We start from the raw sequence: 15,334 nt of genomic DNA, 5'->3' as shown, positions 1-15,334 counted from the left end.
TGAAATTTACATTGCAATTTTCACACATCTTGACTCTAATTGTCGTTGAGAAGCTTGCACTGTATCGATTTGTAATATACAAATGTTACCTCACAAAGAAATCTCGGAAACATGGTAATGAATGATTTGATTCAATGACATTCTGTAATAATTTTTACCAATGATGGTCATAATCCAGAGTATGTGTCTGTAAATGAAATGGGTAAGTTACAATCCTGATGATAGCTTCCACATGAACATAGTGCAGATTCAATTTTGTTACGATGAAGACCCTAGGGGGTAGGTGGGGGCACAAAGTTTTACATTGGATCAAATAAAGAAAATCTTAAAAATCTTCTCTCAAGTGCTACTGGGCCAGTAAAGTTTACATTTAAGGTATCCGCTCCATAAACCCCCCATTTTTCCCAATAATTAACTGTTATGTAATACAAAACTTGGTATCAAATGAAAAATAGTTATTGTACACAGTGATTCACCAGAAGAATTTTCAAAATTGACAAGACATATAAGAAATATCTGTTTTAGAGATTAAGATCAATCCCTATGAGAAAAACACATTTCTGACATATCAAGTCAATTAGAATATAATTTCCAAAGAAAGATCATGGTGAAAAGATTCCTATTACCATGGTCTTTCAAAATATGTGAAGGAAAGTAAAGGTCACAATACAAATTATGAAAATACTTAATTTTTTTCTACATTTCTACAAGAGGAGATAACTCTGACAACAAAATCTAATTCACTATAAATAGATGTGGCATCATCTATTCTCTCTCTGCCATCTTTATCTCGCTAAAAATCAGGCATTTTGTTTTCACAAATGATTTAGTGCTACAGATATTGACTTTTTGTGAAAATAAATGCTTTTATGGATCGGATACCTTAAAGACCCAACTTTAAGTTAACGCCCCCAAATTTTACCTGTGTGGTGATCAATGATAAGACGCTGGTCAATCAAACTTTTACCAATAGAGCTTAGGTTGCAGAGACTGTAGTCTACTGCTACCTCAGAAAGATGTTTTCATAACAATCATGGCTAATGATGACCAACAGTCTTTAGATCTCAAGGAAAGCCCTGGTATACCTAAGTTTTGATAGCATTGACTCGCACCTAGAATATTTTAATGGCTAACGTCCCCTACACAATGCAATTTATCATCGTATTTTCTCTCTTCATCTATATACATGTATTATATATTAAACAATCAGAAATCAAACAAAAATAATATAAAAAAAAAAAATAAAAATAAAACACAAGTTATTGGAATATTTTCTATTAATGATTTATTATGACTTTATATTTATAAAAAAGGAACAATTCTTTATTGGCGCAGCACATCAACGTGTAATGGTTATATTACTCATGCGTAAAACTGTTACAGTAGTAAAAAAAAAAAATGCTTCTGTTTGGGATACCACATACAATCAGAAATCAAACAATAGTAAAAATGTATAAATAAGTTATTCAGATATTTCTATTCATAATTTATCACGGCTTTATATTTATATTCAGAGAGAGAGAGAGAGAGAGAGAGAGAGAGAGAGAGAGACAGTTCTATATTTATAAAGAGAGAGAGAGAAATGTGTAAAACTGTAGCAATTATAAAGATAGATGAAATAATATGGTATGACAATAGTGTTGCATACGTATGACAATAATTACTTATTTAGTCAATGATTGAGAGTAAGGGAGAGAGAAGGAGGGGGGGTAGACTAGCTATGTTTCAGCTTCTGTTTACGATACCATCGTTACACAAACACTACGTCCACAGAAACTCTAAAGAGAGAGAGGGGGGGGAGGGGGTGTAGACTTCGTGTCAGTTTCTGTTTGGGATGCCATCGTTACACAAACACTACGTCCACAGAAACTCTAAAGAGAGAGAGGAGGGGGTGTAGACTTCGTTTCAGCTTCTGTTTGGGATGCCATCGTTACACAAACACTACGTCCACAGAAACCCTAAAGAGAGAGGGAGGAGGGGGGTAGACTTCGTATCAGCTTCTGTTTGGGATACCACCATTACACAAACAATACAGCCACAGAAACCCTACAGACGGCCCATATTGAGGGGTATCTTGATCATTCTTCATTTGGTTGTTCATGTACACAGATCTACTTGGATTTATTCATTCTCTCGAAACATGGATATTTTACCTACTACACCCACGACACCGCGAACTCCCAGGACACCAGGAAGTGCCCGGAAACGCCGGGTAATGCAAGGTGAAGATAACGAACAGTGATCAATCTCATAATTCCTACAAGCAATACAAAATAGATAGATGGGCAAACACGGACCCCTGGACACACCAGAGGTGGGATCAGGTGCCTAGGAGGAGTAAGCATCCCCATATTTAGGAAGTTATTTATATACGATATATAATAGTTTAATTAGAAGTTTTAAAAAGCACAGGTTTAAAAATGGGCTAAACCTGTTATCTGCAATACATAAATATGACCAAGTTTGAAGGTTTACGGGAAATAGAAATGCGGTATGCATGTAGGTAGACATTTTGATTATTTTTTTTTTGCACAAATCAAGACACTAAGCATAATTTGTGATAACCTGAGAAGTTTCCTGTGTATATCATAAAAATATACACAACTGATCTCTTGGCCAGGTAAATTCCAGGTAAATAACATTGACCATGGATAAGCTCCGCCCACATTCACTGATCCATGGAGAAACCGTACGGTGATTTTTTTTGGGGGGGGGGGTTTAAATGAAAGCTTCCTGACATAGTCCAAATTCTAGTTTGTTAACATCATGCCCATGGGGTTAGAGTGGGACCATGAAAGGGGGAACAAGTTTTACATAGGGGTATAAAAGGCGAAGATAACCAACAGCGATCAATCTCATAAGTCCTGTAAGCAATACAAAATAGAGAGTTGTTATATAGGGAAAATCTTTTAAAACTTTCTTTTCAAAACGCTCAGGGCCAGAAAAGTGGAATATACATGAAATCTTGTTGACCTTTAACAAATCCAAATTTGTGCAATCCATAGCTCCCAGAGGTAGAGTGGGACCAAAATAGGGTATCAAAGTGTTATATGCTGATATATAGGAAAAATATTTTAATAGTTCTCTTGAACTATATAAGGTGAAGATAACGAACAGTGATCAATCTCATAACTCCTACAAGCAATACAAAATAGATAGTTGGGCAAACACGGACCCCTGGACACACCAGAGGTGGGATCAGGTGCCTAGGAGGAGTAAGCATCCCCTGTTGACCGGTCACACCCGCCGTGAGCCTTTTATATTTAGTATATACACACCTTACGGGAAGATGCAATTTTGTATGATATTGTGACCTTGACCAGGAAGTGTGACCTACTTTTAATACAAATCTTACTTATTCAATATCTCCTGAGGTAGATCTTTCATTTCATATCATGAACTTTGTGACGTTGAACTCGGAGTTTGACCTACTTTTAAGAAAACTTAACCTATTTAACAGATCCGTAAATATTTAAGCTGGAATTTAATTTTTTCTATAGAGATTCCTTATGGCAAGACTTTGACCTTATGACCTTGACCTGGGAGTTAGACCTACATTAAAAAGTATGACCTATTCAATATCCCCTGAACTATTTAAGATAGATCTTTCATGTCCTGTACATAAATTTCTTATCACAATACCTTTTATTTCCTACTATAACATCTGACATTGTGACCTCGAAATTTCACCTCCTTTTAAGAAAATACAATTCATTAAATATTTTCAGAAGTATTTAAGGTAGAGCTTTAATATTTTGAATATAGATTTTTTTTTATGGCAAAATGACCTTGTGATACAATCATATTTGATCTTGTGACCTTGACCTACTATCTTAAAAAACTTGATCTGACCAATATCTCCTTAAGGAAAAGCTTTTATATTATGTCTATCGATTTTTATGGCAAAAATTTGATTTATTTCAAGGTTTGACCTTGTTTCATATCTTTACAAATCATAATAAATATAGTATACATATTTGAATGGGTAGGAATGCTGACAGAAATGAAAGTATAATGTAAACATCAAAAAATCAATTTCAGTTTTGAAAACGCATGAGATTGTTTTGAGATTGATCACTGTTCGTTAATATCACCTATCACCTGCGATAATTTACGCGCTTTAGCATTACATTAAAGATACCGATGTGAATCGTATTTTAATGTATATATTTTTTTAAAAATGAAATTTATTTCTTAAATCGGAACATTGGTGTTATAAAGATCTTATTTACAAACACAACCTGTAATCCGGGCTTATATACCTTGTGATAGTTTAAAGTTATCGGTGAGAAAATGAAAATAAAGATCAGTATAATTATGCGAATGAATTATAACGTATTTTCCATTACTAAATGTGGAGAGTTTTGATAACACTTGGAATATATATATTAGTTTTTATGAAAAGGTAAAGTTAACTAACAGTTATAAGTCCTGTAGTAAATATGAAATTGAGATACGGCATACTCGGACCCCTAGAAACACCAGAACGGTGAAATTGTGTCATGGACCAGTAACCGTCCCCTGTCCACCACTTACCCAAACCGTCAACCGTCTATCTTGATAAGGTAAACGTAGTAATCTGTAGTCCAAATCAGTATGTAAAGAACGACCTTACAATTGGTAAGAAACATGTCAGACAACATTTAGCAAATGCCAGGTTGTACTTGCAAATAAGATCACTATAAAGACCATAGAATTTGCGAAATGCTGACTTTAAACGAGACTGTTGAAACCCTTGTAAAATCTACTTCTTTGTCAGTAGCCTTCCTCGATTTAAAAACTGATCATACGCAGAATAAGCTTTTGTGTATCGAATCATTTGAGAGATATAAACACCATATACAGGTGATAAGAAAATATTGCTACATGAATATGGGAAGTTGACGATGGAGAAGCTGAAATTATCCCGTTTTTCATGAAGTTGAGTTTTTAGTTGTCCGATAATATTTATTTTCAATAAGATATCTAAGTACAAGGTAGATATGGAGGCTCTAAGGTATCTTTTATCTCGAGTTCACAGAGATTATTGTTCATAGATAAACCGTCATCTGTATATCTAAATGTCAAATTGAAGGCCACAGCAAGAGATTTTTTTCTTTTCATGTAGAAACTTTTGAATTAACTCTGCTTCATAAGAATATAAAAACAGGTCAGTTAACAAAGGAGCACAATTCGGGCTCATGGATGTTTGAGGACTACGAAGATATTGTCAGGGAGGAACTCCAACATATTTTTTCTTTCAACTTCAAAGTACTTATTCGTAGAATCAGAGTGGTGTTTAAGATAACTCCATACTCGCATTATGAACTGATAAAAGTTTAAAATGTTTATTTATTTCAGTTTATTAATATCAAAACTAATAACTTATCAAAGAAAATACATAGGTCATCCCATTTTTAAAATGTGAGACATACATATACAAAATCAGATATCAACGTCACAAAATTGCATTTTTTTCTTCAACAGCATTATCAAACTTTCACAAAAAAACTGGTTAAAACGACACAATAGTATTCACAATAATTTCATGAAACTGTTTCTTCACAAAACTATTCAAAATTTCTGTAAAAAAATCCAGAAAATCTATCGCATAATTAACTTGATAAAGGATTCAATGAAAACAGAGTTATTTCCCTTGGATTCAATATTTTGAAACATATTGATTATTTAAATATACGTTAGACTTTTAAAATATTTCATGTTGAACAAGATTTTTTACAAGAACAATTGGAATAAACTCCAACATGTTCCTATCATGCATAAACCTAGATAAATCCTTGATTTTGCAAAATCTTAGGAGGTCACAGGAGGGCGGAACTACGGTAACAACGTAATTTCTTGGATGACTGATCACTAGATATGAACCTTTCCTTCTTCCAATTCTTTTAAGAATCCACATGTGATTGACACCACTTCTGGCATATGTTGTGGCACATCACGTTTGGGGTTTCTCCTTCACCGCGTTAATATTTTCGTGAGGAGCAAACATAGAGGCTTAGTAAAACAATATTGGATCCAGCGATATGTATTTGTAAGGATTTTGTGAAGTTTTGGAATCCAATATAGGTACGGTAACTCATATTCATCCATCCCGTTGACTGGAATATTAAATGTGTCCACAACTGAAGCGTGGTTTTGAAGAATGTCATCTTTTGAGAGAGCAGATGGATTACCAAATGTAGAATTGATGCCAAGTTCGTTTAAAATACAGTTGTAATAATGAATATTACAAACAAAAATTCCTCATGTAACCTATGCAAGGTGAAGATAACGAACAGTGATCAATCTCATAATTCCTACAAGCAATACAAAATAGATAGTTGGGCAAACACGGACCCCTGGACACACCAGAGGTGGGATCAGGTGCCTAGGAGGAGTAAGCATCCCCTGTTGACCGGTCACACCCGCCGTGAGCCCCATATCCTGATCAGGTAAACGGAGTTATCCGCAGTTAAAATCAGTGTGCCAAGAACGGCTTAACAATCGGTATGAAACACGTCAGACAGCATTGACCCAATGCGAGGTTGTATTGACGAACTAGATCGTTATAACGACCATAGAATTTGCGAAATGCTGACTTCAATCGAGACTGTTGAAATTCCTGTACCATCAACTTGTTTGTCAGTAGCTTACCTCGATTTAAAAACTGACTATACCCAGAACAAGCTCTTGCATATCGAATCAGTTGAGATATATAAACACCATATGCAGATGATAATGGAATATTGCTACATAAATGTGGGAAGTTGACGATGGAGAAGCTGAAATCATCCCGTTTGTCATACAGTTGAGTTGTTAGTTTGCCGTTAATGTCTACTTTCAATAAAATATCTAAGTATGAAGCAGAAGTGGACGACTCTGTGGTGTCCTTTATTTCGAGCTCACAGGGATATATCAAATCGACATATGAATGAAAGCTATCATTGTTAATAGACAAAACGTCATCGATATATCTAAAAGTCGAATTGAAGGTCACAGCGAAAGATTTTTTCTTCTCACGTAGAAGTTTTTGAATAAATTCTGCTTCATATGAATATAAAAACAGGTCAGCTAACAAAGGAGCACAATTCGTGCCCAAGGGAATTCCAACAGACTGTTGGAAGACCTGATCACCAAAGACCACGAAGATATTGTCAATGAGGAACTCTAGCATATTTTTTATTTCAACTTCAGAGTACTTGTGCGTGGAATCAGAGTGGTGTTTAACAAAGTAAGTTTTTGAATGACTGATCACTAGATATGAATATTTCCGTTTTCCGTTTTTGTTGAAGAAGCAAATGTCTATGATGTCAAAAAGTCTAGTCTTTAATTTATCGTGAGGAATGGTCGTGTATAGTGTTGAAAAGTCCTAGGTTTTAATGCTATTGATTTGGGAAAAATTCTGTGATTTCAAGTTTACCAAAAGTTCTTTAGAATTTTTTAGAATCCACATTTGATTAACACCACTTCTGGCATATGTAGTCGCACAGTAAGTTTGAAGTTTCTCCTTCACAGCTGTTAACATTTTCGTGAGGAGTAAAGATAGGGGCTTGGTAGAGCACTTACTGGATCCAGCAATGTATCTTTGTTTGTAAGGGTTTTTATGTAGTTTAGGAATCCAGTATAGGTACGGTAACTCATATTCATTCGACCCATTGACTGGAATATTAAATGTGTCTAAAACTGAAGCATGGTTTTGAAGAATTTCGTCTTTTGAAAGGGCAGTTAGAGTATAAGTATGATTACCAAGTGTGGAATTAATGCCAAGTTCGTTTAAAATACAGTTGTAATAATGAGCCTTACAAACAAAGACAATGTTGTTACTAGCCTTGTCAGCTGGAACCAAAACATATTCCTCATGTAACCTATCTAATTCTTTTATCACTTCTGGTTTACTAAACACAGTAGGATAGATGGTACGTACTTTTGTTTTCATGTGTCTAATGCGGGATTTTAATATCCCTCTTATGCTTTTAACCCATTCTGACAATGTATCAAGTTCTTCTTTTTCATATTTAGCCCATAGTCTGGCATAATCTTCGACAGAACTCATAATAGAGATGAAGTTCTGTCGCCAATTAAATGATTTAATTCTTTGATCACCTCCATGACAAAGAAATGTGGGATGTATGAAAAACAATAAAAAAAAAACAGGAGGAAATGGTATAAATTATATAAGATTATATGAAAGAACATTCCAAGAACATCCGATACCTAGAGGTCAAGTACAAACATTATATAAAGCACTAGAATGACCAACGACACAAACAAATAAATAAATATTAAGGAGGAACTGACGAAAAAGATTTACCTACTGAGAATACAATGAAGGGACCTCTGGATGCACAAGAGGAAGAACAGGTGTTTTGAAAAGTGAGTATCTCCTGTTCATTGGTCATACCTGCCCTATATCTTTATCATGTAAACGGAGTAATTCGTAGTCAAAATCAGAGTGTAAATAATGGTCTCACAATGGTATGAAAAACGTCAGACTGCATTTTACATTATGACAGATCGTATTTGTAAAATAGATCCTTATAATGACTAGAAAATCTGTGAAATACTGATTTTAAACGAGGCTGTTGAAGCCTGTTACACGTCAAGTTATCAGTCATTAGCTTGCCTCGATGTAAACATTCATCATATGCATAACATGGTCTCGAATTAGTTGAGAAGCATAAACATCATATGCAGGTGATAATGGAATATTACCACATAAATACAGGAAGTTATCGGTGGGAACGTTGAAGTCACCCCGTTTGTCATAAAGTTGAGTTGTTAGTTGGCCGTTAACATCTATGTTCAATTAAATATCCAAATAAAAGCAGATGTGAAATACTCTATGGGGTCTTTTCGAATTCACTGGGATATATTGAATTTACATGTTGGAAGACCTGATCACCAAAGACTACGAAAATATTGTCAATGACGAACTCCAGGATGTTTATAATATCAACTTTAGTGTATCTGTGCGTAGAATCAGAGTGGTGCTTAACAAAGTAATTATTGGGGGTGACTTCCGTGTTCCATTTGTATTGTAGAAGCAGCTGTCTATGATATCAAAAAGCCAGGTCTTTAAGATAGATCGATCCTCATGTTATGTCATGGGTTTTCGCAAAAATCTTTATTGAAAGGCGAAGATAACGAACAGTGATCAATCCCATAACTCCTATATGTAAAACTTATAGGGTACCAATTTTGATGTACAAAATACAGTAATACAAAATAGAGAGCTTAGCAAACATGGACCCCTGGACACATCAGAGGTGAGAAATCAGAGAAATCGTCGCTTTCATAGACAGCAATGGGAGAAATCTATGTGTTAACATTAAATAAGAGAGTTGAAATATAACCCCATATAAGCGCGGACACAGAGGGTGGACAGAAGGTTGTGACAAAAGTTATACAGTGTGGACCCCACCGGAAACGTACTGCCACGTAGAATAAATGTCACATGTGTTTACTGACAAGGTATAATATACTTAGAAGCGTTGGTATGTATACATATAGTGCATGTGTATTGTTTGATAATGAACTCCAAGTGGTATGCTTATAATATTGAGAGCTAATCCTTCTGAAATTCACATCCTCTAACGATGCATCACTCAATACTGTGAAATTAATGTATTGTACGCAGACACAGAACCACAATGTTTTAAATGTGTATCACATGTATAAGTATTACCGAGCAAGATATTTCCTGAAATTCCTCATTCTTCCTTAATAATACATATTTTTTTCTATATTTGTACTTTTCTACTTAACATACCTCATACATGCACTGCTATCATAATGATTAGATAATAACAGCGGATGTTGAACGTTAAACTTCCTGAAATTCATTTCTTCCTCGATCCGTTTTAGATTTTTTTTTTATTTGCTTCAAAATCGACATCATCATATAATGAACATGGAAATTTGCATTCGGAGGATTTTGTGCTGTGTTCTGTTTTTAACTCTTTTACATGAAACTTACGAGGAACCATCTGAACTGGTATGTATATAGAAACATTCACCTTATCTAGGTTCAGTCACTGATGGAATAACAATAGAAATATTCACCTTATCTAGGTTCAATCAGTGATGGAATAACAATAGAAATATTCACCTTGTCTAGGTTCAGTCAATGATGAAATAACAATAGAAATATTCACCTTGTCTAGGTTCAGTCAATGATGAAATAACAATAGAAATATTCACCTTGTCTAGGTTCAGTCATTGATGGAATAACAATAGAAATATTCACCTTATCTAGGTTCAGTCAATGATGGAATAACAATAGAAATATTCACCTTATCTAGGTTCAGTCAATGATGGAATAACAATAGAAATATTCACCTTATCTAGGTTCAGTCACTGATGGAATAACAATAGAAATATTCACCTTATCTAGGTTCAATCAGTGATGGAATAACAATAGAAATATTCACCTTGTCTAGGTTCAGTCAATGATGAAATAACAATAGAAATATTCACCTTGTCTAGGTTCAGTCAATGATGAAATAACAATAGAAATATTCACCTTGTCTAGGTTCAGTCATTGATGGAATAACAATAGAAATATTCACCTTATCTAGGTTCAGTCAATGATGGAATAACAATAGAAATATTCACCTTATCTAGGTTCAGTCAATGATGGAATAACAATAGAAATATTCACCTTATCTAGGTTCAGTCAATGATGGAATAACAATACAAACATTCATCTTGTCTAGGTTCAGTCATTGATGGAATAACACTAGATATATTCACCTTGTCTAGATTCAGTCAATGATGGAATAACAATAGAAATATTCACCTTATCTAGGTTCAGTCAATAATGGAATAACACTAGAAATATTCACCTTATCTAGGTTCAGTCAGTGATGGAATAACAATAGAAATATTCACCTTGTCTAGATTCAGTCAATGATGGAATAACAATAGAATTATTCGCCATGTCTAGGTTCAGTCAATGATGGAATAGTATTGCTCTGTAGATACATGCGGCTCAAAATTCATAAGGGTAGATAATTTATATAAACAATAAATAAATTTTATTTTTTCATGCAGAATTACGGATATACATTCAATGTGAGTTTAGTTAGACAATGTCCATTAAACAAGGAAGATTGGGATGCTGCCTCGGACAGACTGAATTGTACCGAAACGCAAGGCTACCACTGTGTTCCAGATAAATACATGACGTCACTTGTAGAGTTCTGCTACACATGGGGAAAGAAACTTCCATTTCATGAAGGTATTTGTTTGTTTGTTTGTTTGTTTGATTGTTTATTTGTTTGTTTTTATCATGTTGTTTTACGTCCCATTTGAGACAGTCACCCATAAAGAGACGTCACCAGCTATAGGTGAAGTGCCTCTAATTTGGAACTGTGCATGGAGTTTACAACCATCGCAATGAGGGTTCTTTATCTTGCCAACCTTTACTGTCACATCCAAAACATCCGTGACTGTCACTTCTAATGTCAGGAGCTTGGCGACGGAACAGTCACCACTTGTTTGCTTTTGCGCGTCTGTCAGGATCTCCACCTTCCACCTCTTTATTTCCATGCGTCTATCATGATCTCCACCTTCCATCTCTTTATTTTCACCTACTGTCAGAATCTCCACCTCTCATCTCTTTAGTTTCACGCGTCTATCGTGATATCCACCCTTTATCTCTTGGGTTTGACGCGTCTGCCAAGATCTCGACCTTCCGGTTACAAAGCAAGCACCTCAACAGAGTTAAAACATGTGCAGATGTAGCTTTGATCTCAATACCATATATGATATACTGAGAATGAAGAATACAATGCGCTGAGGGTTTGTAGGAATGGGCGAGGGGATTACTTTAACCATACTTCATATAATACAACGTGCTACAAATCAGGATCCATTTCACTGTAACTTCTATACGCAACTCATAAAAATGGTACATAATTAGTTACTATGTCCAAACATTTTTATATTTAGTTACCCATTTTACCTCCATGTCTCCAACCATGAATCTCCAGTTTATGTTTTTTTTACAGGAAATTGTCTTGAGCTTGCGGCGGATGGAATACTTAATCATTTTCCTTGTGCTAAAACCTTTCCTTGTGGATGCCCCGATACATTTTACTACAGTAACGAGATATACAAATGTAAGTGACCTTCAAAATGTCGTCTCATCGCCACATGTATTTAAGCAAAATGTTTTACAAACTTCGTTCTTGTTAAATTGCTGTGGTGTTGTTCGTGTCTAAAGTTGTTTCTTTGCTTTTTCAATTTACAAATAACAAGATACCACAGGCACTCGACGTTTTGAATATATATATGATAAATTGTCTTCCTGTAAACAAATTATTCATAAATAGTCTGTTTACAGGAAGACAATTTTTTATTATAATATAGATTCAAAACGTCGAGTGCCTGTATAAGATACACGTAATTCTGTATGTAAATGTCATCAGGGAATTGTATATTTTCATTCTTTGCAGATCCCAAGTGCCTTCAAATTAATGCCCAGCTAGGATGTTTCAACTCCGACATTCAGTGCATGATCACAAAGTATGGTGATATTCATGTGTTTTATATTTTAAAATGTCCCCTCCCTTCAAAGAAGAGAGGAATAATGCTTTACACCTGTCGGTCGGTCGGTAGACTACATGTTGTCCGGCCGATACTATATAGTATCTTTAGAACCATTCACTTGATTGTAATGTTATTTCATATGTGGGTTAGTTCTGAGTATTAGAGTATAAGAGGTCCCTATTGGTTTTGAGATCATAGGGGCAAGGGTCAAACCGGGTATAGGAAGATAATGTCCGCTCATTATTTTGATACCCCTTTCCTCGACAGACATCAAACTTAATACACTGGTACATGTAGGCCTACATCTTAATAACTAAATGATCCCTATCAATTTTGAGGTCACATGGTCAAAGGTCAATGGTCAATCCACTTTAGACATAGAAAGATACTGTCCACTCAATATCTTGAGAACCCTTTGCTTGACAGAAATCAGACTTGGTACAATGATACATCACAAGGAAATTATCGGTTAACATAGTCGAATGACAAGGGTCAAACTGGACATAGTAATATATTGTCTCCTATATTTTAAGAATCATTTGCTAAGCTTCATTGACACAAAACTTGGTACACTGGTAAAGAGTAAATGACCACTAATGATTGTGAGGTCACATGGTCAAGGACCAAGCCACTCTGTACATAGGAAGATATTGTCCACTCAGAACGTAAAATGTTTTCGCACTATTATCATTTCGATACATGTGTACAACCCTTTTCAATTTTGCATTGAGAGGGGTATACATGTTTCTGAAACCTTTTTTGTTTAAATTCATTTGTGTCATGTGAAATATCATATATATATTACATCCAAGTTAAATTAACGTTGGAAATTGTCAACCCGAGAAAACCATTGTCGACCGAAACGAAGCCGATGTTGACAATGGTTTTTCGAGGGGTAACAATTTCCAGTTTCACCCTTGCTCGCATGCAGTATCTATTACATTATACTGAATCTTAGTTGACAATCTTTACGAAGTGTCATATCCAACAGAGTCTATCAGCATACACCCACGACTGTGTCCGTACACGACAGTTCTGGTAGAGCACTTCATGCCCGCAGCGGCACCGTGGTGGATGTAGGCTGACAGACTCTACTCGTCATATTCTTATTAAATGTTTCTCAACCAATCAGAGTCAACTGAATTACATGAAAGTACGATATAAATAATTGTTATTTGTTGTACGTATAATTTCGTTGATTAACAAGAACCTGCAATATTAAAGAGAATAACACGAGTAAATATATCTCGGGAGATGTGTATTATCCTAATTGCTTTTAAATTTATATATCTTCAGAGCTCTTACCCAAACTACAAATCTTACTAAAGAAGCGGAAGTTTTCAATTTTACCACGAATTGTCATGATACCAACATTCAACTTATTGTGACAAGGTAAAAAGTATGATATTGTACTGTTAGCATGGGCGGGTCCATAAAATGTTCAAAGGGGATGTCACCTTTGATGGTATTATTTCCTACCCCAAGAAGGGGTTTATTTACGATATGGAGTGTTGTGCTATCTATCGTATATTGTCTGTTATTCATGAATTACTATTGATGCGTGCATCAAATCAATTATTGCTCTCATCCATTGAATTAATGTGGACCTAAAATCAAGTAATGCTTTCATCAATTTTTAATGCGCGCATTAATTCAATTATGGCGTGCAACAATTCAACTGGTGAGAGCAGCAATTGATTTGATGACTTCATTTGATTTGACTATATGAAGATATCACTAATTCCATTATTGAGCGCATCAAATGAATCGGTGATATCTTGTAATAATTAAAGAAATCTATAATTATTTGAGTTTATGTTAATTTGGCTCTCCATATGATCGAATGTATTAATAATAAAAAACAAAACCGCAACGAAATGTTCAGTAATCTATATACAGTGTTTCAAATTTCAATGTATAACTTCATGTTTGTATTTCTTATATACCCTTGGGAGGGGGGGGGGGGGGTAATAAGTAGTTTTCACTTGCTTTCTTTTTATAAAAAAAAAAGTAGATAAGCAATTTTTGTTTTGAAGATTTTAAAATAATTACGATATATAACGCAATTTTATCAGAATTTTTTTTTTTTTTTTTCTTTTTTTGGGGGGGTTGTTTTTTTTTTTTTTAAAAATAATTAAAATAAGATTGTATATATATAACTTAACTTTATAAGAGTGTGTTTCAACATATTTCAACATAATAAGCCGTTCTTGGCTCACTGATTTTGACTGCGGATAACTCCGTTTACCTGATCAGGATATGGGGCTCACGGCGGGTGTGACCGGTCAACAGGGGTTGCTTACTCCTCCTAGGCACCTGATCCCACCACTGGTGTGTCCAGGGGTCCGTCTTTGCCCAACTATCTATTTTGTATTGCTTCTAGGAGTTATGAGATTGATCACTGTTCGTTATCTTCATCTTGCATTATGACATACTGATCTTGCTAATTCCTTAAGAAATAAAAGACCTCCATATATAAGGCAACAGAGCGACGTAACGTAAAAATTAGGCAAAAATGTGATATCGTACAGAGTCGTGTTTGAGTATGTTAAATTACAATTTTGTATAGACTTAGTTTACAAATGTAAAAAGAAGCCGTGGCAATATAATCTGTAAAAAACACACAAAAATTGAAAAAAAAGGTTTATTTAGGTTATGAAGAAAAATATATTTTTAAAAATGCACAAATTTACGTTGTGGTTATAATAGCGAGACGTTTTCTAAAATATATCTACATGTATGAATAATTTTTTGAGAAGGGGGCGTCTACCATTAATTTTGGTTTTCAAAGTGGGTCCCACCC

The 15,334-nt window shown here is 34.8% G+C and overlaps 1 protein-coding gene across 2 annotated transcripts in view; it reads left to right on the top strand.

The window, feature by feature from the left end:
- The first annotated feature begins 9,754 nt into the window (after positions 1-9,754).
- The window catches only part of LOC125655721 (ankyrin repeat, PH and SEC7 domain containing protein secG-like), a 47,232-nt gene continuing 41,652 nt past the window's right edge, over positions 9,755-15,334 (top strand). Inside the window, exons 1-5 of one of the 2 annotated variants that reach the window (XM_056143277.1) lie at positions 9,822-9,973; positions 11,032-11,218; positions 11,991-12,101; positions 12,438-12,507; positions 13,828-13,923. In XM_056143277.1, coding sequence (XP_055999252.1) covers positions 9,884-9,973; positions 11,032-11,218; positions 11,991-12,101; positions 12,438-12,507; positions 13,828-13,923 — 554 coding nt within the window. In that variant the 5' untranslated portion in view covers positions 9,822-9,883. Of the gene's footprint in view, positions 9,974-11,031; positions 11,219-11,990; positions 12,102-12,437; positions 12,508-13,827; positions 13,924-15,334 lie in introns of both variants that reach the window. The other variant, XM_048886158.2, reaches the window with a different exon arrangement.

The sequence above is a fragment of the Ostrea edulis genome, chromosome 7, assembly GCF_947568905.1.
Source record: "Ostrea edulis chromosome 7, xbOstEdul1.1, whole genome shotgun sequence".
Taxonomy (NCBI): Eukaryota; Metazoa; Mollusca; class Bivalvia; order Ostreida; family Ostreidae; genus Ostrea; species Ostrea edulis.
The sequence above is the reverse complement of the archived record's forward strand: the minus strand, read 5'-3'. Positions and strand labels throughout refer to the sequence as shown.